The sequence below is a fragment of the Enhydra lutris genome, unplaced genomic scaffold (genome assembly GCF_002288905.1).
Source record: "Enhydra lutris kenyoni isolate GAN:26980312 unplaced genomic scaffold, ASM228890v2 scaffoldscaffold86, whole genome shotgun sequence".
Taxonomy (NCBI): Eukaryota; Metazoa; Chordata; class Mammalia; order Carnivora; family Mustelidae; genus Enhydra; species Enhydra lutris.
This window is the reverse complement of record NW_019154170.1, coordinates 2124628-2151406: the sequence shown is the minus strand read 5'-3', so window position 1 is coordinate 2151406 and position 26779 is coordinate 2124628. Positions and strand designations below refer to the sequence as shown.

Below are 26779 nucleotides of genomic sequence, written 5' to 3'. Positions count from 1 at the left end.
TGATGTCCTCAGCCAGGGAGAGTCTCTCCCTTCTTAGCACACCCACAGCTGGAGCGTGTGTGTATGGGCAGGGGGTGCACCTCACAGCTTGCTTCAGAGTGCTTGCTTCCAGAGAGTTCCCAGAGGCAGGAACAGCTGTGGGTTCCCCTGCCCCCCTCTCCCCCCTCCCCAGTGCAGCTTATGGAACTCTTGGCTGTGGGTTGTCAGGATTGTAATGCAGCTCCACGATCACCAGGGATCCAGGTTCCTTCTGTCTCATTGCTTTGCCTGCCTTATTGTAGGAGACCCACCTCAAGGTCTAAAAATGGCTGCTGATGCTCCAGCCATCCTATCTGCATTCCAGCCAGCAGCTTCAATTTTCCCATGTGTACAATGAGGGAACACCTACTGTCAAAAAGAGGAGATTGGATAGAAGCGTCTAGTATGGAGTTGTTGTGATTAGTTAGAACCTCCCAGAGGCTCTTGGTAGGACTAGGTTCCCTTTGTTGTTTGGCTCTGTGCTCTGGGTCCCTACTCTGTGGGCTTTCTAGGGGACTTGATAGACTGTGGGCCTTCGGCAGTCTCCCCTGCTCATCTCCTCTCTCGTTCCTGGGGCAGTGGTCATGGAGACATCACCTGGGCTCATTCTGTCACCAGCTACGCAGGCCCAGAAGCAGGGCCTGGCTCTCCTCCTCCAGGCACCCTGCCACCCCAGCACCGGGCCTGGCTCTCAGACAGGGAGGGCTGGGGGTGGCTGCTGCTTGGTGCAAGGGCTGGCCGTGCTCAGGGATGTCAGGCTGCAGAGGGACTGCGGTCATGAACGACAAGAGGATGGGGCGAGTCGGGGTTCTGCTGGGTTCTGAGAGCCTGGTAGAGACTCACCACAGGGACAGGGCCCAGCCGCCCAGCTGAAGGGGAGTCTGCATGGTCATGTCCTGGGAGTTTCCCAAGACTGGCCGCAAAATTTGTCCTGGGGCCCAGCGCAGAACGAAAGCGTGGGCCCTTTCTTCAAAAACTATTGAGAATCTTAAGATGGTGACGGCAGAGCATTGAGCCACGTGCAGGTCCCCGGAGGTCCCAGCCCAGGGAGGCAGATGATTTTAGCGCCACCCAGGGGTCCCAGGACCTCTATTGGGGATAGATGGGCCTGGGCGGGGGCCAAGGCTGAGCATCTCTGCGGGACGTGGGACACCTGCCTGGCACAGAAGAGCAACTTTTAGGGGTGACTGACCAGGAATGGTGTCCCGTGTTTCTGGAACATCTTCCCATCGGTGGGCCTTCCCTCGTTCCCGAGCCTGCTGGGTCTCCTCTGCAGGGGTTCTTCAAAGTCCTATAACTCTGTGTCGGATCCCCTCCCCTCTGCCAGGGGTGGTCCAGACAACGCGGATTTCCAGCCCCCATGATAATCCCACCAGGCACTGGCCACGTTCACACAAGCTCATGTAGTGATTCTTAGGGGATTCCCAAGTTTGGCCCCCAACCCTCTGCCGAGTAAGTCCTGGGGACAACCAGAGGGTTTCATCGGTGCCTGGGGCCGGGGCTTTGTTCTGCTGTATCTGGGTAAGTCTAGTCCACTCCCAAATAGTCCTGATCTTCCAGGGCTGACCATTGCTTTCTTGCCATCTCTGGCCCAGAGCTGGCCTTGCTAAACGAAACTCAGGGAATCCGCTCCTTCTGGAACACTCCCCAGAGAGCCAAGAAGAAAGTGCTGGAGGCCGCTGCTTCTCCTCGGAGCCTCGCATGGCAGGAGCCCGGACAGGTTGGCAGTCCAGGGCAGGGGACGGGCCTGGAGGGAGGCCTGTATTCTCCAGGGCCACTGTGTGTGCACGCACGCGTGCACGCGTGTGTGTGTATGCGCGCGTGCACCCGTGTATGGCGGGGAAGGGCTGGAATGTGGATCGCCGAAAAACGACAACGGTCTTGGAAGACGCATGTCTTTACCGTCACTTGTGTTGTTCCTCGTGGAATCCTGCAAAGGCAGGAGCATAAGGCGGGAACCCAGTTTGTACTGCTCACCCCACATGGAAGAAGACAGGCCATCACAACCCACAAATCGTGAGCTTAAATGTCTCCCGGGAGGGGAGATATATATTTTAAAGACATTCTTTCTGTCTGATTTCATCTAAGTCTCAAACTGTAAAACCAGACAAACATTGTGATTATGATAGACTTGGTTTCTAAAACAAGCGCCTAGCCTTTCCTGTCTTTGCCCTCCACACCGCTCTGCACACCTGGGGTGGACCTAGGAGTGCGCGGCTTGTCGGGAAGTAAGGTTTTTCTCAAGGCCACGTGAGTTTACATTAGTACCTTCTGCATGAATGAAAAAAAAATATGGGGGACCGAATATACCGCAATATACATGTTCATAAGAAACATTCTAGTAACAATTAGAGCACAAAACTATTGATATAAACATATTTCCAAAAAGAGAACTATTGCATTTCATACGATGGTGCTTCCCAGACCAGAGGTTTGTCTTTCTTTTTTGCAGTTGGTTTGGGGGCGGGACTCTTGCGCGGAGCTAACCAAGTGCAATGTGTTATGGCGGATACAGATCCGGAGTGTTCACAGCTCAAGGGCTGTGCGAGTCCTCGGGGTTCATGTCACCCAGCGAAGAGTTTCGACTTTGAGCAGTTCAAGATGGGACTCATGCTGGGTCGAAGTGCTCCAGGATTGCTAATTCCAGAGCAGGCATTCCAGAAGATTCTGGAGCGGGAGCCAGGCAGACTTGGCCCGATGGCTGCCCTCTGAAGGCACCACTGAAACATCGACCATCCAGCCCCCTCGGAACAAACTCATTCCAGACCCAGCAGTTTGGCTTGATGTTGGCGTGAACTTGGACAGAACCCAGATCCTCCCAGTTGCCGATAAAACTTCTGGTTTTGATTCTTGAAGACACCACTATGTCTTGGCATGGGCGGGCCACTTCCATGACTTGTTCTTCGGGCCACATGGGGCCATGGTGATTGACAGCTGCTTCTGGGGACCTCTGGTGTCTGCAGATGGGGCTCCTGGGGGCCGGCTTCCACGCCTCGGCCCAGCCGGCAGGGCAGGAGGCCCTGGGCACAGCATGGAGGTGGTCCCTTCCCACCACGGGGCACCAGGGCAGGGGCCTCTGTGGATACCAGTCCGCTCAGTACTGCCCAGCAGCTGCAGGACACCCCTTCCCTCCTGGGATCCAAATTTTTAAAAAGAATGGTGGAAACTGGAAGAGGCTGAACTGAGAAGCCCAATGTGGAGGTGCCGGCTCGCCCAGCACGGCCCCTTCCAGGTCTCAGGCGGGATGTGGAGACTTGGACCGAAGTTCACGGCCAGGCAGAGGAGAGGGTAAGAACACTCAGAAGGAAAAGATGACCCAGGAGGCACGAGGTGAGCAGCTCAGGCACTCAGGAGCCCGATGTGACCTTCTGTTGTGGGTAACGACGATTTTCTTCGGAGGAATGGCATGTCCCTTGAGCGTGAACTGGAGCCCCCGTGAGTCAGAGCAAAGGTCCCACCATCTAAGAGGCACTATTACAGTAGAGCCCAGAGGCCCGGGCTGGAGCCTGCGGGAGGCACCCCGGACCTAGATGCCCTGCAGGGAGTGGTTTGGGTCGCTGCGCTCCCGCTTTACCAGGGGCTCGCCCAGGCTGCGGGCGTCGGAGTCGGCCTCACTGCCGCGATCCTCGCTGAGGTCATCTGCAGGATCGGTGTTGGGGATGAGGGGTGTGGGGCGCAGGAGGGAGGGAGAGAGAAGCACGTGCTCGGACAGGTGCACAGGCATGGATGCTGCCCTGCAGTGCCCAGGGAGGCCTTCTTCCCAGAGACCAACCTTGACCAGTGTGTGTCTGCTGGTCACACTCCTGGCAGGGTCCCCCTCAGCAGTTGGCGCCCCCTACGGCGTGGGGCAGGGAATGGGCTGGGGTAGGGGCAGGTGGACGCAGGCAGCCCAGGGCCTGAAGTGGGGGTGCCTGGGGAGCAGGGTTAGATGGTGGCCCAAAGCAGCCACCTGAGGGCGAGGTACAGGGTGGCTCCTCTGAGCCCCAGTAGGGTCCAGGCCTGCATGAGCATCACTGGGAGGCCTCACCTGCAGCTCTTAACGGCCCTCAACCCACCCCGGGAGCTGCCTTGATCTCAACTAGGCCCAGGGTGGGAAGAAGAGCCCCTGGGAGAGCCTCTTGGAAAAGCTACGACACACCCACCTTTATCGAGCAGCGTCAGCGATAGGGAGGCGAGATCATTGAACTGAAAGAGAGAAGCCCGGAGTCAGGGGCCTCCACGAAGGGGCCTGGGCCTGGTGAATGTTAGCACTGTCCTTTATCCACAGTTAACACAGGCTTCGCTTCCCCCGGGAGAAGGGGCGCTGAGGCTAGTGTATCCCCCTTGGCACCTTCTGGATCTTGCCTGGGAGCTGCTGGAGGGTTGAGTGGTGCCCACTAAGCAGGCCACCAAGAGGACAGGGACTGTGACCTCTGCATGGTGACAGGCTTATTGCGCACTAAAAGCTCTCTAAGCATCACCTCATTTCTTCCTCAAAACAACCCCACACGACCCAGCAATTCCACTCCTAGGAATGTGCCCGAAAGAGATGAAAACAGGTGTTCAAACAAGAACGTGTGCCCAGAATGTCACAGCAGCCCAAAGCCGTAAACGGCCCGTGTGCTCACCAGCATATGAACGGGCAGAGCAAAATGCTGATCAGCCGCCCAAGGAAACCTCGCGGGCCACAGAAGGAGTGAGGCAAAGATACGCGCTACAGCGCGGCCGGCTGCACCGTGACAGGATTGTGTTGAGTGAGAGATGCCAGGCACGAAAGGCCATGCTATGTGGGACTCCACCCCTGTGGGATGCCCACGATAGACAGATCCTGGCAGGAAGGAAGGTAGCGGGTGCCAGCGTCTGGGGCGTGGGATGGTGGTGGCCACTGACAGGCGTGGGGTTTGCCTCTGGGGTGATGGAATGTTCTGGAATTAGAAGTGGTGGTTGCACAACTCTGAATGTACTAAATGCCACTGAATCATTCACTTCAAAATGGTCGGAATGGTACACTTTCTATGTACTTTCCAACAGGAGATCCCCCGCCACGGGCCAGGTGTTCCAGGCCTCATTTCAGGAGCAGGAGCGCCCTCGGTGGCATAGGACAGGTCCGAACCCAGGTCGGTTGGCTCCAGCATGCGAGCTCTTTCCCACCCACGGGCCTCTGGCAAGGGTCTTCTCTTTGGGCTGTCCGCTGTGTCACACACACTGCCCATACTGTCCCGGGATCCCCAGGGCGGGAGGGCCCTCACCTCTCCCATCACGGCAATGGGTGTCTCTCCGGTGGCCTCTGCGACGCGGTGCTCCACCAGGTAGAACATGTACTCGTCGTAGAGCAGGCGGATCAGGTGGAAGGAGCCGAAGCTGGCGGCGCTGCGCAGCGTGAGGTCACGGATCACCATGGAGCTGGGGGATGGGCAGACAGAGGCTGGGGGGGCCTTCCGGGGAGCACGGGGTTATAGGCAGGCAGATGAGCCAGGCTTTTCAGGAGGCCCCCGGGACTCACGAGCCACCCAGACCACCCCGTGTCCCTTGTGACTGCGGTGGGGACACGTGGGGGTGGGAAAGGCAGGTGGGGCAGCAGCTGTCAGCGAGAGGCCGTGGACACATGACATCGTGTCTCTGACACAAGCTTTAGCCAATGGCCTGTGGTCAGTCGTGGTGCCCTTACGACTTGCCCACAGCAGGCAGCCCTTCCCGGCCTTCCCTCCTGAGATTCCCTCCCATCCAGCCTCACTCCTCAGTCAGGGGTGTAGGTGCCAAACAAGACAGAACTTCAGGGAACTTTCACCTCTTTCATCTGCAACCAGGCTGGCAAGCTGTGGCCCCAAATCCAGCCCGGCTCCAGCCCACTGCCCATTCCTCTACAGCCTGTGAGCTATGAATGCGCTTTACAGTTTCAAATGGTTGGAAACACAGTCCAACGCAGATTTATGTTTCGTGACCCGTGAAAAGTGCCTGAAATCCACAGCTTTGTTTCTGGAAATAAAGTTTTATTGGCACATGGGCCACGCCTGTTCATTTACATGTCATGTGCTGACGAGTTTCTTTCTTTCTTGGAAATACGTACTCTCTGATTCTCCACAGAAAAAGCAACCCCTGATCTAAAGGGATGGATGAGATCCCTTGGCACCCGACCCCAACTCCCGACGGCCCCCCTCAGAGCTTCCCCACTCGTCGCCGTGGTAGCAAAAGAACCAGGAGAGGACAAGGCCGGGAGGAGACGTGTGAGCCCTCTGTGCAGGGGGTCCGCACAGCAGGGGCTCCCGATGCCCTGGGGCCCAAGCAAACCGGGACCGACATGCGGGCTCCTGAGAGTGGCTGTCGAGCCCCAGCCGCGAAGGGCCAGGCTCCCCCCGCTGCTGCGGTGGCGCTTAAGCTAAAGGCAGTGACCTCAGTTCCTTGCTTTTCTCCTGCAAATTCTCTGCAAACACCTCTCCCCTCGCTCACTGACCACCTGCAGCCTGGGGTCTGCTCCAATCAACTTTGAAAATGTTAGCATGCCCTGTCCTGTTTTTTTTAACGGCCTGAAGCTTTGTGCTTGTGTGGGCACGACACGGTGTACAAGAGCGAGCGGTGGGGCCGTCCCACTGAGGGCTTTGCACGCCTCCCCGGGCCCGCGTGCACGGGCGCTCTGACGGCACTCTGGCAGCGGGGCGAGACGGGTGGCTTCAGCGGGCTGTGGATCTGGGACGGCTTAGCCAAGGCCGTGGACAGCCCAGCACGTGGGGGGCAAAGGTTGCTTGAACGGGTGCAGACCCAGAGGCCGAGTCAGTGGACAGGGCGGAACGGCTTGGGATTTGGGATGTTTTCTGCTCAGAAGCTTCTTGGCTTTGTATGGCCAAGCCCCCTGAAGGTAAACAAGCCAACTTGGATTTGGGGTCCCCGGGGGGGGGGCGGTGGTCTTTCCGCCTGCTCCCCTCCCTGGCCCTGGGAGCTATGGCCTGGTGATTAAGGCCACGTCAGCCCCCTTCTCCTGACGCCTCACATCAGCCAGGGGAGAGCGCAGGTTTGGAAGGAAAAGTCGCAGGCCGGATGCGCATCCGTCCGCTCACTGTGCCTTCCCCGAGTTCTCCTGGAAACCGAGGCGGACTTACCTGTAAAAGGACCATTTCAGAAGGAACTGGCGGGCAGCCTTGGGGAAGCTGGGGCTGCCGGCATGCTCCTTCAGGACCTGGGTGACCACACTGTCTAGCCAGGTGGCCCACTGGTCCAGGGAGCTCTGCTGCTGCAGGGTGAGCTTGAAGTCCTGCTCCAGCCGCTGCACCACGCTCTCCTCACACTGGCACACCCACGAGGCCTGCTCCTGCGGGGCGTGGACGGCAGGTCAGGGTGGGCCCCCCGCACCCAACCGGCGGCCAGAGACGGAGCCCGCCCTGGTTCTCAGCGTGTAAACCCAGGCTTCCCGGGGCCAGAGCTCAGATTACACACGGTGCGTTTGCGGTGTTTTACTTTGAATGCTCCTTTTTCTAAAAGTGTATGTGTTTATTTAGTGGGTGAACTCGGCGCCAGGATCGCTGTGGCAGGACGCGCACGAGCACAGCCTGTACTTTCAGAGCCCAGACGAGACAGCTGTGAAGACGGCAGCAGGAAGGTAGATTCTTAAAGAGGGCGGACCAGGGTGTGGGTCCTAGCTCCTGGAGGCCCGGGGCCCCTGGGTGGGCTGCAGGGGGCTTCCGCCCTGACCCTGTTCTCACACCCACCAGGTTTTGCTGCTGGTTGCGTTTTATGGTTTTGAGCATTTTTCTGGAGGCTGGAAGGCGAGGCCAGCGGGATGGGAGAGAGAGAGAGAGAGAGAGAGAGACACACACACACACACACACACACACACACACACACACACACACACACGGCGTCGCTGATCGACAGCTGGGTCCCCGGGCTCCATCCCAGGCGGTGGGGGATGGTGTTGGAGAAAGTCACCTGCACGTTGGCGAAGTCCACGCGGTTGAGGTCGCTGAGCATCTGGTTGATCTGGGAGGTGTTCTGCAGCACAGCGCGCGCCGCCTGCGCCAGGTGGTTGAGGGACGTGTACCTGCGCAGGGTCTGGGCGAAGGCGCTGACCACGCCCACCTGTGGCCGGGGGAGGGGCAGGAGGTGCAGAGGTGAGGTGGGGGGGTGGTGAGAGCTCCGGTTCTCTCTTCCCTCAGGAGGGCGCCTGGGCTCCAGGACAGTGTGGAGGGGAGGGAGCAGAGGGACCCACCCTTCCCACAGTCTCAGGACCCAAGAGTGAGACTAAACGGAGGATACGAACCTCACCGAGGCGTCTCGGCATCTAGAGCAGATGCCATAGCCTCAGTGAGGTGGCCCTCAGGACAGGGTGCTTATGCTGCTATTCCTAGAATTCCTTCGGCTCTCTTGAGAGTCAGTGGACTAACAGACCCTTCCAGACTGCGGTCAGGGAGACCCGATGCTCGGAACGTGGCCTCACCTGTACACAGGTCTCTAAGAGACGCGTGCGAGAGCAGCGGTCATGCTCTCCCGTGCATGAGCAGTGGTCACGCTCTCCCGTGCATGGAGGCCCACTCTGCACATTTTAAATTCTGCTTTGTGGCACGACTGTTGCAGGAAGGGCGCCAGCGAGGTTAAGCCCTCCCTCCTATGAGGCGCACAGGGACATTCCATGTGTCCACCCAAATGCGTCACAGCAAATGACAGCTTCCGTCGTGCCCCTCCCTGCTGGTGTCCGTCCCACAGCACCAGCATCCAGGAGGCTTCCTGGGCGGGGTGGGGGGGGGGACTCATGGGCCTCAGGACCCTCGGGGGCGGCCTGCTTTGCCTGGGGCAGAGCCCCTCCTGGAGCCCTTCCCAGCCCCTGGGCAGAGCCCAGCGGTTACCTTGGTCTGGATGACCTGCTGCGGGAAGTCTCTCATGGCGTTCGTCAGCCAGCCTTCCAAGCTCTTGGCAAAATTACGGATGGCCTGTGTCAAGGTACCTGGGAGACACAAGCCGCGATAGTTACAGTGGGAAAGGGTCTTGATCCTGGTCAGGATCAGTGGGAACATAAGAGGTGCAGGTGCAGTGAAGCCGTTAGAGCAAGGGAAGAAGAGGGACGAGGGACGGACGCAGGACCCGGCAGAACTTCGGGCATTTACTGAGGGAGGCGCTGGGTAAGGACTGGGGGCCGCCTGGGGCCTTCATCTCCGTTCCTCTCCCTCCTGCCTTCGTGATTTCCTCACCCAGCGTGACTCTGCCCCCAGGGGATGCTGGGGGATGTGCGCAGACATCTGTGGCCGGCACAACAATGCGGGGAGCTCCCGGCATGGAGCGGGCCAGGCTCAAACCCCCAGAGTGCCCAGGACGCCCCCCCATTCCAGGGAAGCCCCGATCCACACACATGCACATACATATCCTCCACCAACTTCCAAATTTACTGTGAGGCGGCTTGCAAATAAGAAACAAATCGGACTGTTTAAAAAGAAAAAAACTTCAAAAATGTGAAAATAAATCTACCCCGACTCAAACGTTAACACAGAGACTCTAACAAGCGCCGCCGTCAGCAGTGTCCGGCAGGCAAGCCCGAAGGAGAAACGCGATTGTTTGGCTGTTTCCCATTTTCTGTTCCAAAAGCAGCACACCGGTTCATCAAGAAAGTCCGAAGTTTCTGTCGTGCCCACGGGCGCAAATATCGACAGGGCCCCACCGCGTGTACCCACGGGCCACTCCCCACCCCTCAGTCTTTCATCAAGAGCGAGGCCTCAGGGCCTAGGTTCCTCAGGAGCCTGGGGGCCCAAGGGAAAGCCTGTAAGGGGCTGGCAGGGTGTGCCCCATGGGGGGAAGGGGGTGCGTGTCACTGCTGGGGGAGGGGCCCACAGGTGGTCCTGGGGGGCAGAGGGGCACAGTGGATCGAGACCTTCTCCAGGGCTTTCAGCAACCCTGCCGACAGGGGTAGGGCTATTCTGTGACCTCCGCCCACCCTCTAGGGATCTCCTGCAGGGCATCCCGGGCCCCAGAGGCACTCAGAGGCTGGCATGTCACTGGGAGCCCCGCAGCACCGAGCCAGCACGGGCGGGCGGCAACCCGAGGGTGGCAGGCCTCCCTGCAGCCTCATTCCCGGGGGTGGGGGGCAAGGAAAGCACAGGGGCAGCGGAGAGAGCAGCAGCCCTGCTTACTGGGCACCGGCCGCAGCACGTCGGGGATGAGGATCTCCACCAGGGCCTGGTACAGGATGTGGTCGCAGTCCCTCATCCACTTGAGAATGGGCTCGCATTTACACAGAGACACCAGCTTGTCCTTTGGGAGGACGGCGCCTTCGGGCTCCCCATCGCTGTGGGGAATGGGAGAGCCGGGGTGAGCCGCAGCCTGCAGGGTGGCAGAGGGCCCCCGGGATGGACCCCCTCCCCGCCTCCAATTCCCTGGTGGGCCCGCGCTGCCCACCTCCCTGCTTGTGGCCAGAGGATGACACGTCCTCTGTTTGGGACGGCACGGGGTTCCCTCTATGGTCCCTCATGCGGAAGCAAGGGGATGGGGAACACATAGCATGGAACCCCCCCCCCCCACACACATGGGGGCGGGGGGGTTCTGAGCGCCAGTTCTGGGAAAGGGACCCATGTGTCTGTGGGTCACCATGTGGGTGTCCCCAGCCTGCAGGTTAGCCCTGGGGTCCTGGGAAAGGAGGCAGAGCGCTCCCTGGGGACGGGGGAGGGGGGCAGGGGGGGCGACGAAGGTTGTTACCTGGCAGGTAGAGAGGCAGGGCCATCACCTGAGGAGGCTTTCGAGTTCCAGAAGGAAAGCCACAGCTTCTCAATGTAGTGAAACTGGAGGTTCACCACGACGTCCAACGTTGCCTGTGAATAAACACAGCCCGTCGACCTCACGGATGTGCGTGTTAAAGTGGCCCATCACGTGTCGTCGGGACATGCCAAGCAGGCAGCTATGACAGGAGCAGTGGGGTGCTTTGAAGTCAGGAGCGACTCCATAAGAAGAAGCAGGGGGCCGCTCCCACCTCCTTGGGGTCACCCAGGGACACCTGATGGTCTGAGAGTTTGGCGGTGCTGGCGACGTGGGAGGCTGATGCGCCCCACTGGGGCGGGGTGGGAGGCTCGCTCTGCGCTCCACCCGGCCCTACCCCCACCCCGGGGCCCAGGCTCAGGGTCCCCCCGGTGGTCACCTCGCAGTGCCGCCGGTAGAGCAGCTGCAGGGCCTTGACGTCGTGCGGCGAGATGCTTTCCTGCAGCAGGATGCCGCCCAGGTCGGGCGCCGGGAACTCCGGGAAGACGTGAGACACATCTGGGAGGAAAATGGGGTCGCAGAGCTGCAGAAGGGCCACAGGCAGCGGGCGCAGGTGCTGGGGGATTCGGGTCGGGGTTGCCAGTGATCCCCACCACCCCAGCCCTGGGTCTGACAACTTTGAAGCTTTGGTTTTTTTTCAGGGACAGAATAGGGGACAACACTGTCATCTCCCGGGGACAGTGAATACACTGACACAGATGAGCCCTGAGCCCAGGTCCCGCACTCCACGGGCGCTCCCATCACCCCAGCCTGGGGGCCACCCAGGGCAGCGAGTCTGGGGAGGGGCCGGCTGTGGCTGTCTCAAGTTGCTTCCCTTAGGGGCTCTCTCTGGGCTCGAAAAACTCACTAAATATACCCAAAGACCACAGCCACCTTCGGTGTGTGTGTCTGTGATCAAGGCCTCAGCAAGCCTCCCTGGGCACGAGCTGAGAGTCAGGTGTGGGGCCGGCAGGGGAGGGGGTCTCGCAGGGAAGGGCCAGGCAGCTGTGGGTCAGGCCACCAGGACGCAGAGCCAGTTGTAAGGAATCCTGAGCACCCTAAATGCTCCAGGGACCTCGGGAAGAGAACCGAGGGGGGCAGCCAAGTCCCCAGGCAACAGGTTTTAAAATACATCTAGTCTTCTTTCCAATGGGCATTTCCTTTTCTTTGCTTCTTTTTCTGATGGTCATTTTGTACACACTCATTCTGGGGGCACCTGCTGACTCTTCTGCAATCTTGGGGAATGCCCTGAAGGTTGACCTAGAACACGTCTGCGTAATTAGAGAGAGATTCTGCAGGCTGGTCGTTCAGAGCAGCCCTGCAGAGGTGGCTGGCGCCGCCAGAGCTGAGCGGACCCCGCTTTCCCGGCCGGCCCCGTCCACGGGGTGGGGGGCACTCACCGAGGTACTGCTGGTGGTGCAGGCTCTGCGCGGCCATGGCCTGCTCTGGCGTGCCGTGCGGGCTGCCGTGCGAGCCGCTGTCCCCAAGGCCGTCCGTCTTCTGGGCTGGCCGGTACCTGGGCAAGGGACACGGTGCCACCATGAGGCCCCGGCTGTGCAGCCCTAAGGGGCTTAAGGAGCAGAGAGCCGAGCGGGGTTCAGTTTGGGCTGTGTGTGCATGTGTGTGTGTGTGTAGTGTTTAAAAACTTGTGCTAAAATACACACAACATGAAATTCACCATCGTAACCGTCTCTAAGCGCACAGCTCTGTGGCATGAAGCACGCTCACAACTGTCCTGCAGTCACCCCCAGCCTCCATCTCCAGAACTTTCCATCTCCCTAAATGGAGACTCTGTCCCCATGAAGCATGGACTCCCCCCACCCCACCCCCAGCTCCCGCCCTCTCCTATCTCTGGGGACGGGACTCCTTTGGGGCCCTCCTGGGAGTGGGGTCCTGCGGGATGGGTCCTTCTGGGTCTGGCTCCTCTTGACAAGCCCGGTGTCCTTGGGGTCCCTTCGTGTGGTGGCAGATGTCAGAGGTCCTTCCTTTTTAAAACTGAGTAACATTCCATTGTCTGGATGGACGGACACATTTGCTTATCCAACCAGCCGCTGACGGATACTCGGGGTTGCTTGTGTGTGGGGGTGTGTGTATCCTTTTTCCCCTAATACTTCTCCCTCAGAAGGTAAGTGAACTTCACAAGTATCTTACTATTCGATGGTCTCAAAGGAAATTCTGGGATTTTCATTTTGCCCTGAGCAAAAGCAGAGCCAGAAAACCGCTGTCCTCGCAGCAAACGGGCGACACTCACAGAAAAGGGCTCCCTGGGGGCCCGGGGTGCCTTGAGCCCAGCGGACGGCTGCGGGGTGGTGACGGCGTGTGGTGGGGAGAGCAGGGGCGCCCGACTCCGGCGGGGAGCGCCCTTCCTTGTGGAAAGTGGGGCCAGGCTTCCCATGAGGACGGACAGAAGTCTCTCAGACAGGTGTGGAGCGCCAGACACGGGTGGGGGTTACAAGTGTAAAGGGCACAAGCCCGTCGCCGTGAGACGTATCGCTGCTCCCGAGGTAGCGCTCTGCTGGTGCGCTGAGTCGCGGTGTTTGGGGGGGGCCTGACGCTAACACCAAGCAGCCGCTACAGGGACCACGTCTGTGCACCAGCAGCTTCAGGATGGCCTGTTGGTTCCACTCTCGTGTTGGCTACTGGAGAATGTTCTGGAGACTGTCTTCTGTGACCTCCAACTCCCGCGATTGGATATGAGGTTTGGAGTCACTGGGATGGCCTTAGAGCGGCTAAAATGGGGTCTGAGCCACACACGGATGGGCCAAGTTACGAAGGGGCCGCATGGAACAGTCTGGACTCCAGAGAGGAGCAAGGGACAGAGGGAAGCAGGGAAGGAGGCGTGGCTGCAGGACGGCCAGGGACGTGGCGTTTGAGGGGGGCCCTGAACCAGGGGCCTGCAGACCACAGCTGTGGAGGGCTGGTGCTGCTCCTTGTTTTGTGCATAAAGTTTTATTGGCACACAGCCATGCCCACTGGTCTCTGTATCACCTGTGCTGGCTTCATGCTACGACGGCAGGGCTGAGTAGTCTGGACAGAATGTCTGGCCTGCAAAGCCTAAGATATTTGCTCTCTGGCCCTTTACAGAAAGGTTTGCTGAGCCCTGCCTTAAAAGATGAGTCAGGGGGTGCCTGGGTGGCTCAGCGGGTTAAAGCCTCTGCCTTCGGCTCAGGTCATGGTCCCAGGGTCCTGGGATCGAGCCCCACATCAGGCTCTCTGCTCAGCAGGGAGCCTGCTTCCCTTCCTCTCTCTGCCTGCCTCTCTGCCTGCCTCTCTGCCTGCCTGTGATCTCTGTCTGTCAAATAAATAAATAAAATCTTTAAAAAAAAAAAAAAAAAAAAGATGAGTCAGTGTGCGATGGATAGAGGAGAGAACATTCCAGAAAATGACCAGGACTTTTCAGCCATTGGATCCAAATGTCAGGAAGGAGCAGCAACTTAAGTAGATAAGCTTCCTTCTCCAGGCTTCTTGGGTTGGTTTCAGTGTTACCTCTTCCCCACCCCCTGCCCCCCACCATAGTTGAAAATTGAAGATCCAGGATTCCAGCTCTATGGTATTCTGGAAAAGGCAAAACTCTGGGGGCAGCAGAAAGGTCAGTGGCTGCCGGAGGTCGAGGGGAGGAGAGAAGGATGAATGGGCAGGACACGGAGCATTTTCAGGGCAGCGGAACTACTCTGTGTGATCTGTAATCCCGGAGACATGTCATTCTACGTTTGTACAAACCCACTGGAACGGAGCTCCCAGACTGACCCCTAATGTCAAGTTCGGACTTGAGGTGATAATGGAGTGTCGATGTCAGCTTGCCAGCTGTAACCAATGCACAGCTTTGGTGCCACGTTGATGGCGGGTGCACTGCGCATGTGAGCACAGTGGGTATATGGAAAACTGCACTTTCTACCCAATTTTGCTGGCAACCTAAAACCATTCTAAAAAATGTCTAGAGGGACGCCTGGGTGGCTCAGTTGGTTAAGCAGCTGCCTTCGGCTCAGGTCATGATCCCAGGGTCCTGGGATCGAGTCCCACATCGGGCTCCTTGCTCATCAGGGAGCCTGCTTCTCCCTCTGCCTCTGCCTGCCATTCTGTCTGCCTGTGCTTGCTCTCTCTCCCTCTCTCTCTCTGACAAATAATTAAATAAAATCTTTAAAAAAAAATACATTATTTTTTTAAAGATTTTATTTGTTTATTTGACACAGAGAGAGGTCACAAGTAGGCAGAGAGGCAGGCGGGGGGCGGGAAGCAGGCTCCCCGCTGAGCAGAGAGCTCAACGTGGGACTCCATCCCAGGACCCCGAGATCATGACCCGAGCCGAAGGCAGAGGCCCAACCCACTGAGCCACCCAGGCGCCCCCCAAAAATAGACATTTTTTTTTTTTTTTTTTTTTTTATTTGTCAGAGAGAGAGAGGGAGAGAGAGCAAGCACAGGCAGACAGAATGGCAGGCAGAGGCAGAGGGAGAAGCAGGCTCCCTGATGAGCAAGGAGCCCGATGTGGGACTCGATCCCAGGACCCTGGGATCATGACCTGAGCCGAAGGCAGCTGCTTAACCAACTGAGCCACCCAGGCGTCCCGTATTTTTTTTTTTTTTAAAGAGAAAGATCTGAAGGCTCTGTTAGCTGGACGAGGTTGTGTCCCCAGCCTCCTTTGGCTTGGCTCTCCCAGGACATTGGAGACAGGCTCATATGAATCTATTTTTTCCATCACAATTTGGAGAGTCCCCTCCTACCCGTGTATTTAATGTTTGAGAGACACTTCTCTGTATGTTCTCCCAAGTGAAACTCAGACCTGACCCTTGCTTGGGCAGGAAAGCTGGTTCTCAGGCTGCCTTTGGGCCCAGGTCACCCACCTTGGCTTTTGATGCATGGGCTGCTGCCGCATGGCCATGTACTGGGTGTCCTCCTGCAGCCGGTTCAAGGGCGAGTCTGGCTTCAGGCGGATCCCATAGTAATGATACTTGGAGTTGCCCCTAGAAACCAAGCATCTCAGGGTCAGCTCTCTTTGCAGATGTTCTGAATGACAAGACAAGGGCTCTGTCTTGGCCCTTCCTTTTGGGTGCTCAGGTTCAGTGTTCCCTGGACCATGCGGGAAATGTTCACGGGCTGTTCCATGATCAGAGAGGTTAGGAGATTCTGTACTTGGCACCCCCTCTTGGAGACTGCCCCTTGGATTTCAGTACTATAAAGGCTCTGGGAAGTCTTGCAATGGGAAAAGCGGTCCGGTTTGTAATCGGGCACGGCCTCACCACCAGCATCATCACCATCGTCGCCGTCATTATCGTCATCATACCATTACCATCACGGCCCACCACTCACACAATCGCCAGATCATCCCCATCTTCACCATCGCCATCACCACCATCATCACCATTGGCAGCATCACCGTCATCACTGTTACCACCATCACCATCGCCAGTCATCACCATCATCACTCTCCCGTCATCACGGTCGTATCACCACCACCATCATCACTGCCATCACCATCCCGTCATTGCCATCACATCACCATCATCACTGCCATCACCACCGTTACTACCACCACCACCATCACCAACAGCGCCATCATCACCGTCATCACTGTCCCATCATCACCATCTTCACCATTATCATCACCGTCACCATCACCACCTTCGTTATCATCATCATTATACCATCACCATCACCACCACCGTTGACACAATCACCATCATCATCACCATCTTCACCATCGCCATCACCATCATCGCCATCGCCATCATCGCCATCTTCACCATTGCCATCACCATCATCACCATCACCAACATCACCATCGTCACTGTCACCACTATCCCATCATCACCATCTCCACCATAGCCATCACCATCATCGCCATCACCAAACATCACCATCGTCACTGTCACCACTATCCCATCATCACCATCTCCACCATAGCCATCACCATCATCGCCATCACCATCATCGCCATCACCATCATCGCCATCACCATCATCGCCATCGCCATCATCGCCATCACCATCATCGCCATCACCATCATCGCCATCACCATCATCGCCATCACCAACATCACCATCGTCACTGTCACCACTATCCCATCATCACCATCTTCACCATTGCCATCACCATCATCGCCATCACCATCATCGCCATTCACTGTCACCACTATCCCATCATCACCATCTTCACCATCACCACTGTCACCACCACCACCATCATCATCATCATCATCTCCTGCCCCCAATCCGTCTAACAACATGATCTGGAAAATGGCAAACTTTGGGAAACACTATCAGCTTATTGTGGGAGAAATGAATGATCAAAGGGCTTTAGACAATTTGGTTAAGAAGTAGGTCAGAAGGGCTCCTTAGGAGAGAAGTACTGAAGGACAGACGTGTCTGACAATAGGGACAAGTGGGTGAGCATGGGTCCTATCTGGATGAGGTAGAAGCTTGGCTGGTGCCAGGAGGAGGAAAAGCAGGGGGCAGAAAAGCCCCAATCCTGAGGCCAGCACCTGGGACACTCTGACAGTGTGGGCCATGCATGAGCCTTCTGGAGAGGCCTCAAAGGAGTGGTGGCTATGGCCCCGGAGACCAGGGGCTCCCCATCCTTCTCTCCTCTATCCATTGATGCTCTCTGTAAAGGATCAGAGGGTGGCAGAGAACATTCTGTTGGCCCCACACCAGTTTCTGAGGGTGTGTGAGTGACCCCCCACCCCCACGTGTGACCTCACAGACAGCAGCCATGCAGGAAGTGCCTTCTGTGTGCTTTAGCCCACCCACTTTGAATGGAGTATGGCTGCTGTTTTCTAATGGGAGGAGCATTTGCTTCCTGCCTGGGATTAGGTCTGTGGTATGTGACAGTCCCTGGCTGCTGCAGACCAAGGGTGGGCTGTGGTGGATTGGTCTAGGCAGAGCAGAAAGCATCAAAAAATCATAAATCCAACTCTACGTGATAATCCAGAGGCTGCTTTTTAAGAAAACCTGTTATCATGGAGAATTTTAAACAAAGAGAGAGTGCTGAAGCAAAGTCACCAGGAGAGAGATGGCCCACAGCCAACGCCTTGGACCGGTCAGGCCCGTGCTGCCGCCAATTCAGAACAACTCCAAGTCCACCCAGAGGCATGTGGACAGAAGGAGAAGGACCACCTTCTCCAAAAGCTCTATATCTGCATAGAGGACACAGGAGAATGGGTGGGCGTGGGCTCCCGGGCACCCCCATGTACCCACCTGGTGCCCAGCCGCCGCGTCCGCAGGCCCATGAACACGGAGCGGATCAGCTTCCCGAAGGAGGCGGCATTCACAGGGTCCAGCTTGTGCTCCTGGCAGTGCCGAAGGTAATGGTTGTAGAGTGAGCTTCTGGGGAGACTCACGCCTTCTGCGGTTTCATAGTTATCCAACAGCCACTGGAGCTGGACAAAGAAAGATATGCTCCCATTCGTCAGGATCCCCCAAATGCTGAAAGGCTAACGTGGACTCATTAAGAGAAGCGCATACTTTCTCTCCATTAACATGAAGAGGAAATTCACAGCCACTGTCACCAATCTGGATAGGAGAGATTCTGGGCACATGAGTTAATAGCTTCTCTCCGCTCCTGTATTTATTCCTTCAATGTTCAGCCTGATTTTCAGATTCCTTGACTTAATTTATAAAAACCTGCAAGGGACTGAGACCTCTTGGGTGTGTTTCCTAATCATTTAGATACAACATGTCTCTTAAACTTACAGGAATGTCAAGACAGAGAGGAGGATTGAAGAAAGTTCCGCGGACCCATGAGCACTGCCCCCGGCACTGAAGGGGGCGACGTGGGCCTTTGGAGTGTGTCCACCTTCTAATATCTTGTGATTGAGGGACAAATCATTCATCTAAAGATTAAGATGGCTGGAGCTCGGCCACCTGTTTCATCGCTGGTCACTGAATATGAAAGTCCTGGTTGAATTCTTGCCCTATTGCTTGTGATACTATCTTTGGCCCCAACCAGGAATTCTGCACTCTGCGGCAGCCGGATTCTACTAGAACAGGCTGAGAATTCCTAGACACCCCTTCCTCCTGCCCTTCTTCCTAGCGCTCTCAGACCCGATGTGAGCGGCTGCCCTTCCTCCCTGAGGTAGGACATGTGTGCCGGCTGAGAGGTCTGTGTTCCCACGGCTGGTGGGGTGACTGAGTGGCCCGGACCATACATTCTGGAATGTGTGGTGTGTTTTCTCTCAGGAAAGCTTTTTCTTTTTCCTTCTGAAACAACAAAAGACAGGGCGGCAGACAGAGGTGGACTGACCTATCCTCATGTCCCTGACGCAGAGAGAGGCTGGAAGCAGAAACGGGACACAGGACTGAAGAGGCTTCTGTGTCAGGTTCTGTGCCCAGGCTGGAAGGCAGCCAAGCCGCTGCCCACCCTCCCCCACTCCCCCCCCCAGAGCTCAGCATCGGGTCAGAAGGGCAGGAGCCGTCCATACAGTCAAGCCCCCACACCGGGCAGCGGCACAGAGGAGGCCCACCTGCCCGGACCCCCCCAGAGCAGTGTGTGTCTGTTCCCTGATCAGGGGATGTCTGAGGTGTGAACACCAAAGCCCCGACCCGTGCTGGGGATTTGGAGAACGGCGGGAGCCACGTGCGTAGGCCCTAGGCCTGAGGCCCGATCCTGTGCGGGAAGGTTGGTCAGGGGTGGGGAGGGCTGCCTAAGCCACGAGCTGCGAGGGGCTCCCTGTCCTCTGTCGACCCGGGGGGGGGGGCGGCACGTCGCACACGTTCCACGCCCTTCTAGACCTCTAAAGTGAGCATCAGTCCAGGGACAGCTTAGCCCCAGCCGACCTTGGGCCACTGGCCCTGTCCAGACCCAGCACACACGCTGGGGGCTGGGCTGGAGTCTCCCCTTTAAAGGATAGTTTTACTACGGGAAGGTTCTAATAGGCACAGAGGTGGCAAGAGCAGAGTAAGGGATGCCTGTGTCTACAGTTGACAGCTCAGGGCCAAGTTTGGTTCCTCTAAGCCCCACCTGGCGCCTCCTGGCCGTCTCGGGCTATCTTCAGGCGAAGGCCTGGCATCCCTTCATTTCAGCCCCGGGCCTTCCTGCTCCAGCGCAGGCCGAGCGAGAGGCGGGTGTGGGGGGCCCCTGCGGGCAGTTAGGATAGGGAGCCACAAGGTGCTCCAGGAGTGTGCTCCTTCTGCCGCCCCTTCCTCTCCAAAGTCTCGCCCGGGCCCCGGAGCCGCCTCCTTGGTCCTCCCTGGCCCCTGACCGCTCTCCCCTCGCTGCTGGAAGCTGAAGCCTTCGCTGTGACATCAGCGTGGCATTGCCCTCGGACTCTCGGGGTGCCCCTTCCTCCCCTCCCTGAGCACCCCTGCCCACTGGGCTCTGGGAGGCTGCGGGACAGTAGGACGGGGGGGGGCATCTGGAGGGTGTGGAGGGGTGAGCACAGCCCCATCGGTGCCAGGAAGCTGCCCCCCCAGCAACAAGGCACAGGGGTAACTGGGCTCCCTGGCTGCCACCTCTCTTATTGGCAGGTTGGGATCCAGCTGAGGAAGGGCTGGTATTTGAGGCGGTCCTTTGAGCCCCAGGGTTTTTCTTCAGAGATAAATTTATTGCTTGTCTCCCCTACCAGAATAAGAACCCCACGCAGGTAGCAATGGAACTGGGTCTGCCCAGGTTTGCACCCCCAGGAAGTGCAACGGACCAAGAGAAGGGGTCCTGAAGCACCGAGGGGCCCCCAGCACGCAGGAAGACCACGGTCAGGGTGCAGAAGCTGGAGTCTTTCTCTCTCTGCCTCCCTAACCCCCCAGGGAGCACAGAGCGCCGCTTCTTAGGGAATCCTCTGGGAGCGGGAGAGGAATATGGACTTTCAGGCGAGAAGGGTGAGGTCAGATTCCGTGGGTCGTGTGCTGGAAGGGACCCTCAACAGGACCGGCTCACAGGTATGAGGAAGTGTTGGGGAAGAACGATCACTTCGGCTTATCACCATCCCCCAGCCCCATGTTGTTGAAATAAAAAATGGATCTCTTCACTTGGGGAATTATGCTGGCATTGACATCAATGATGCGCGGTTATCTCCCAAGCAAAAGGAACTCTGGGGAGAGCAGACACCTCTAGCAGCCCCCAGAACAATCAGTTACACTTTCTCCCCCTTTTGCAACAGAGAGGAAGCTGATTCAGGTGACCAATGTCACATCATGATGGAGCTGAGGGAGGGAGCCATGGGGAAGCATTCTAGGCAGAGGGTACAGCCTGTGCAAAGGCCCTGGGGTAGCACTGGGCCTGGTATGTTGGAGGAACAGTAAGAGGGCCTGTGAGAGAAGGAGGAGGGGAGGGGAAGGAGGGGACAGGGGCAGGGGCAGGGCCCTGGAGGCTGTTTGGAGGATGCTGGCTTCTACTTGGAGTGTGATGGGGGACCTGGAGGCTTCTAAACAGAGAGGTGCCATGATCTGACTTTGGTTTCAGTAGAATCACTCTGGCCACTGCTGTGAGAAGGGCCTGGAAGCTCGGGGAGGGCAGCAGCCAAGGGATCACTAGGTGGTGGCCATGAGACTCCACAGGAGAGTTGGTGGGGGAAGGAGAAGTGGTCTGATTCGGGATGGTTCTGAGGGTGAGGTCAAGAGCATCTGGAGGTGGCGGGACTGGGAGAAGGATGGGAAGCGGGGGTGAGCAGCAGAGGACGGTGGGAGGCGCGGGGGCTGGAGGGTCAGTCAGGGCTCGGCTTTGGACGTGCCGGTGTTGAGCCACAGCTCCAAGCCGGCAGGTCGGAGAGGCCTGGCGGCGATGCCCCCTGGGAAACAGCCGTTCCACTGGGAGCCGGCGTGTGGTCAGCAAGACGGTGAGGGGCTTCGGGAGAGAAACCAGCAGTCTGAACGAGACAACTGCTGGAGGCCTTTGCCATGATAATTTGGAGCAAGTTCTGGACAAGGGACTCAGCCCGGGAAGCTGCCGATTCAAGCCAAACCCCAACCCTGGTCTGCCCGGCACTCTTTGTCATCACGTAGGCCCGCGGTCTGCCACCAACTGAAGACCATGTGATCTTCGGCAACTTGTACCCCTCGATTAGAAAAAGAAAAGTCACAGAATCTAAATACAATTAATCTACAAGCCAGTCTTCCTCCTGGGGTCTGGAAGTAACAGGAGTTTATTATATAGATCACGCCTTCCCCATGTGACAGCGACTGTGAGCCGGTGTGCCTGTGGGGGGTCCGTCCGTGGTGGGTGGTTTGTTCTGAGCAGGGATCTGGGCGATGGCTGAAGGGCAGCCTTGGGAGGCGCTCAGGCCCCTCCCCTACTCAAGGCGGGGGACCTTGACTGAAGTCCCCCCCTGCCCCCAGGCCAGGCATCCGGCGGCGGTGGGGAAGGTGTTTTCGTGCCCAGGGCAAGTGCACACAGCTCTGACTACACACAGCTCTCCCTGGCTTTCAGGCCCCCAAATCTGCCCATCCCCATCTTTGAGACCGCTCGAGGCCCACTTCCTCCTGTGGGGCTTCCAACCCCAGGCTAGGTTTCTTCCACCGGCAGACCCCCTGGGTTTCACTCAGCCCCTCGAGGGGCCGGGGAGATTCCTGGAGACCCCGACCTTGGCTGGGTCTGAAAGGCGCTGTCTCGTCTCCCAGGCTCGGGGCTACCCCTGGCCCCTGCCCCCATGCTAGTGTGTCGTCGTCATCATCCTTGGGAAGCAAGCAGACTGCGCAGAGCACGGGAACCAGCTCCAGCAGGAACCCCCCACAGCTGGTGTCTGTGCGCTTTGGTGTGGCCTGGGGGCACTTTCTCAGCCCCACTTGCCTACTGCCCGCGCATGCCCAGCGCGCGTGCGGGGGGAGCTGCCGCCCGGCTCTCTGAGAAGGGTCGGCTGGGAGGCCACCAGGAACACGGGTCCGTGGGGTGCGGCCCCCAGCCCGGCTTGTCAGCCCTAGGGCGGGGCTGGCAAAGGAGCCGGGGCTCGGCCAGCATCGCCCCGCACTCAGACTGCGGGCTGCGAGCAGCCAGGGTGACAAGCATCATAAGTGAGTGTGGCCAGCGGCCGCAGGGCCATGGGGCCCTCCTAGGGGCCAGGACCCATTCTCTCCCTCCCCTCCTGGCTCTCACAGGAGCGGGACGAGCTCCAGGTGGCTTTCACAAAGATCTTATTTCTCTTCTCGGATTCTAAGCCGCCATGCCCAGGCCCTGCTGCTCGCGGCTCCACAACACATGACACATGGCCAGGGGGAAACAGACACAGGGAGCCTTTCCTGCTCGGAAACCGAACCGGCAGGGAAGCAGTCAGAGGAGTCTCCTTCTAAAGGAAATGTGTTAGAAGCCAGAAGCGCCCCTGCAGCGAGAGACAAGTGGCTCATGCGTTTCCCCGCAGACATTTTACACTTCCTGCAGAGCCCTACCTGCCTGGGGTCTGCACCCCGTTCTGCCTTCCTCAGGGCTGACTGGGTGCTGGAGCCCATGGGCCATGTCGAGGCCACGTGTGTCTGCTTCAGGGCCCTGCTGAACAGGCCCTTGTGCAGACTTGCCCACACGGTGGCCCGAGTTTAAGACTGAGCAAGCACACATTGGCAATTGCTCCCTCCCCAGATCTGGCCACAGGGCTGACACTGGCCAGCAGTAACTGGCGACAGGGTGGCCATGAGCCACCTAGTCCGGGGTGAGGGGGGAGGGAGGGCACTCAGCAGGGGCCTGACACTTTTATTTCCTTATATATTTATTGCTTTGCAACAATGGGTGTGAGACTGCTCTCCCTTCCAGTGACCCGGCCTCTGAGGCCCAGGAGTGCAGGGCTCTCGCTCTCGTCATGTCTACCTGGAGCAGCCCAGCACATCTGTGCCAATCCAGAAACCTAGAAGTTTCTGCACCTTCCCTAGCTGGGTTTCTGCCCCAACATCATGGCCCTTTGAGCCAACGCCTCACTTGGCGCGTTGGGCAGTCCCAAAGTCTTGAAGGGTCTTAGTTAGGGAATACTCTTACAGTCCCGTCCTGCCTCATGAAGTTGCCAGAGACAGGGCATGCCAGAGACAGGGATGTTCGCTGCCTCCTGGCACAGAAGCTACCAGCAGTCTCCCCAGGAGGAGAGTGAAGGAGAAAGATGCCATACAGTTAAAATCAGTAGAAGCGTGTTGCTTTGCACTTTTCTCCTAGTGTTATTATTTTTTTCCCCAAAGAGCTGTTCACGGACTGGAAACGCAGCTAAGAGTCATTAAGGCGCTCCGAGTCCCACCTTCTCTGTTGTGGTTCCTGCCTGTTCTTAGTGTCACGTTATTTATGACGCCTGTCGCCTGCCCGCTCTCATGCTTCCCTCCGTCAGCGCCGGGAGGGTACGTGCTGTTACCGGCCACCTGCTCGGAAGCAGGACCCTTTCCCTCACGCTGCTGAAAGGTTTTTGTTTTTTGTTTTTTTTTTTTGGCTGGATGAAGCATGCTAGGTGGGCTTTTCCCCTTCCTCTCAGCATCCGAGAGGGGTCATTTCATGGCCTTCGCTTGCTTTTTAAAATGCCTACGAAGGTTACGAGAGTGGCGGGGCAGGCCACCAGGTGGACACACACTTACATGGCTGTTGAGTAAACCGCTTTTGTGTGAAGTGATCCCTTCGCTTTTTTGGAGGTTTTCAATCGCCATTTCAAGCTAAAGAAAATGTGTGCAGAAACAAAACAAAACAGAAAAAAAAAAAAGGAAATCAGATGGTTAGCATCAGCCAAGATCGGTATTTATTAATATCCAAATAATGATTCAAGCACCTACAAGATAAAAACAAGGCTTAACGCGGGTGCGGGGGTGTGGTTAGGTGCGGGGTTGTGGGGGAAGCTGCGGGGAGCGGGGCGCGACTCCTGACATGCGGCTGAGTGCAGGAGCCGGGGCGGGGGCGCCAACAGCGCAAGGAAGCGGTCTGCAAACACGGGCTGCTGCAGCTCAGCATGTCTGCGTGAACCCCGAGCAGAGGCGGGAGTCCAGGTAGAAGCAAAGCCAGCAGAACGACCACCCCGCTGCTCCCCCGGACCCATCGCCGTTTGTTGTGGAGAATCTGCTGTCCACCCAAGGACAGCTAGTGGCAATGCTGACTTCCCGGCTGGCCTGTCCTGGCCCAGAGCCCAGGGTCTCCCTCTTGGGTGCTCCAGGAAGATACCAACGCGGCCAAAGACCCTGGCCCTGCCACTGAGAGGTGTCAAACCCTGGGACCACTGGAGGCATCCTGGAGATATGCTCCTGAAGGTTTACAAAGCACGGCTGGGCAGAGAAGCTTACGTAGGAATGAGAACAAGTCCCAGGGACAGTCACGGGGAACTAATAGGGAGGTCTTCCTGGGGAAGGGGCTTCTGATCTGGGTTCTGAGGACCTCATGGAAGCAGGGAGCTGAGGTGGTCCAGCAGGCCGCTGGACAGGAGGAAACACCTGGCTGTGTGCGGCCCCTGCCACATTTGTGTGTGCTGAATCTGACGTCCCCTTGTACATGTTAAGTGGAAGTGGGGAATCTGCTGGAGCCCACCACGACAGGCAGAGAACTGCAATGAAAGGAAATAAACCCAAGGCACACCATGACCGTCCTCAAACACGCCGGGAAGGCAGACTTCATTCAGTGATGCATGTGCAAAAGCAGGTGGAACACGTATTTTGGAAAGAGCAGCTGGACAGGGCTCCTGGGGCTGAGCGCAGGAAAGAGAGGGATCCTGCTCTGCCCGTCACCTCTTCCGACCGCCACCGTGTGTGTGTCCAGTCGCCACTTTTGCTCAACACTCTACTGGAAGTTCTAGCCAGGGCAGTCTGGCAACAGTGAGAAATAGAAGACATCCATATTGGAAAAGAAGAAGTAGAACTATCTCTGTTTGCAAACAACATGATCTTAGACATAGAAAATCCAGAAGGGGCCACAAAAAAACTACGAATGCATAAACAAACCCGGCAGAGTCGTAGGATACAAGATCAACATACAACAATCAGTTACATTTCTCAACAATGAATGATAGGAAAATGAAATAAAGAAAACAATCCCATTTGCAACAGCATCAAAGAAAATAAGATACCTAGGAATAAATTTAGCCAATGAGGTAAAATACTTGTACATTGAAACCTGTAACATTGCTGATCGAAATTAAAGAAGACCCACATAAAGAGAAGACATCCTAAGTTCATGGATCAGAAGACTTAATATTTAGATGGTGATACTCTCCAAGCTGATCAACACAATGCTTATCCAAATTCTCTATTAAATTTCCAGCTGCTTTTTCAGAAATGGACAAGTTGATCCTAATTTGTATGGCATTAAAGGGAACCTGAATTGCCAAAATGATCTTGAAAAAGAACACATTTGGAAGGCTCACATTTCCTGATTTCAATCAAAACTTACTATAAAGCTACAGAAAATGAAACATTACTGGGATAATGACAGACATATAGATGTACATAGGTCAATGGAATGGGATTAAACATCCAGGAATAATCCCGTATGTCTATGGTCAATGGATTTTCGACAAGGGTGTTAAGACCACTGAACAGAGAAAGAGTAAACTTTCTAACGAACGGTGCCAGGACAGATGGGTTTCCACATGCAAACAAATGGAGTTGTTTACCTCACAATATATGCAAAAATCAACTCAAAAGGAATCAATGAACTCAATGTAAGAGCAGCAACCATAAAACGATTAGAAGACATAAGGCAGTCCTGTACAATAAGTTTATCTTCATGACCTTGGATTTGGCAATGGATTCTTTACATGACACCAAAAGCACAAACAACAAAAGATTAAAAAAAAAAAAATGGGACTTCACCAGAACTAAAAACTTCTGTACAGCAAAGGACACTGTCAAGAAAGTGAAAAGACAAGACACAGCATGGGAGAACATATTTCCAAACTGTATATCTGATAAGGGTCTTGTATCCAGAATATATAGCGACCTCTCACAACTCAACAACCAAATGACCAAGACCCACTTAAAAAAATGGGCAAAGAACTTGAACAGACACGTCTGCAAGCAGCACACGAGAAGAAGTTCGGCATCCTTGGTCACTAGGGAAATACAAACGAAAAGCACAGGGAGATACCACTTCACACACACTAGTGTGGCTATTAAAAAAGAAAGAAAGGAAAGAAAAAAACAGTGTCGGTGTGGATACGGAGACACTCGAACTCTTACACATGGCTGGTGGGATGTAAAATGGCATAGCTGCT

The 26779-nt window shown here is 56.7% G+C and overlaps 1 protein-coding gene across 2 annotated transcripts in view; it reads right to left on the bottom strand.

Annotated features, from left to right (window-relative positions):
* Positions 1–201: 201 nt before the first annotated feature.
* The window catches only part of LOC111161680 (regulatory factor X2), a 91634-nt gene continuing 65056 nt past the window's right edge, over positions 202–26779 (bottom strand). The window contains exons 5-17 of one of the 2 annotated variants that reach the window (XM_022525485.1): positions 24165–24239; positions 17895–18076; positions 15543–15662; positions 12105–12220; positions 11105–11223; positions 10669–10781; positions 10107–10261; positions 8832–8929; positions 7918–8067; positions 7092–7300; positions 5247–5400; positions 4161–4203; positions 202–3657 (exon numbers count right to left, since the gene is read on the bottom strand). In XM_022525485.1, the coding sequence (XP_022381193.1) occupies positions 3545–3657; positions 4161–4203; positions 5247–5400; positions 7092–7300; positions 7918–8067; positions 8832–8929; positions 10107–10261; positions 10669–10781; positions 11105–11223; positions 12105–12220; positions 15543–15662; positions 17895–18076; positions 24165–24239 (1647 nt within the window). In that variant the 3' untranslated portion in view covers positions 202–3544. The remainder of the gene's footprint in view (positions 3658–4160; positions 4204–5246; positions 5401–7091; positions 7301–7917; positions 8068–8831; positions 8930–10106; positions 10262–10668; positions 10782–11104; positions 11224–12104; positions 12221–15542; positions 15663–17894; positions 18077–24164; positions 24240–26779) is intronic. The other variant, XM_022525486.1, reaches the window with a different exon arrangement.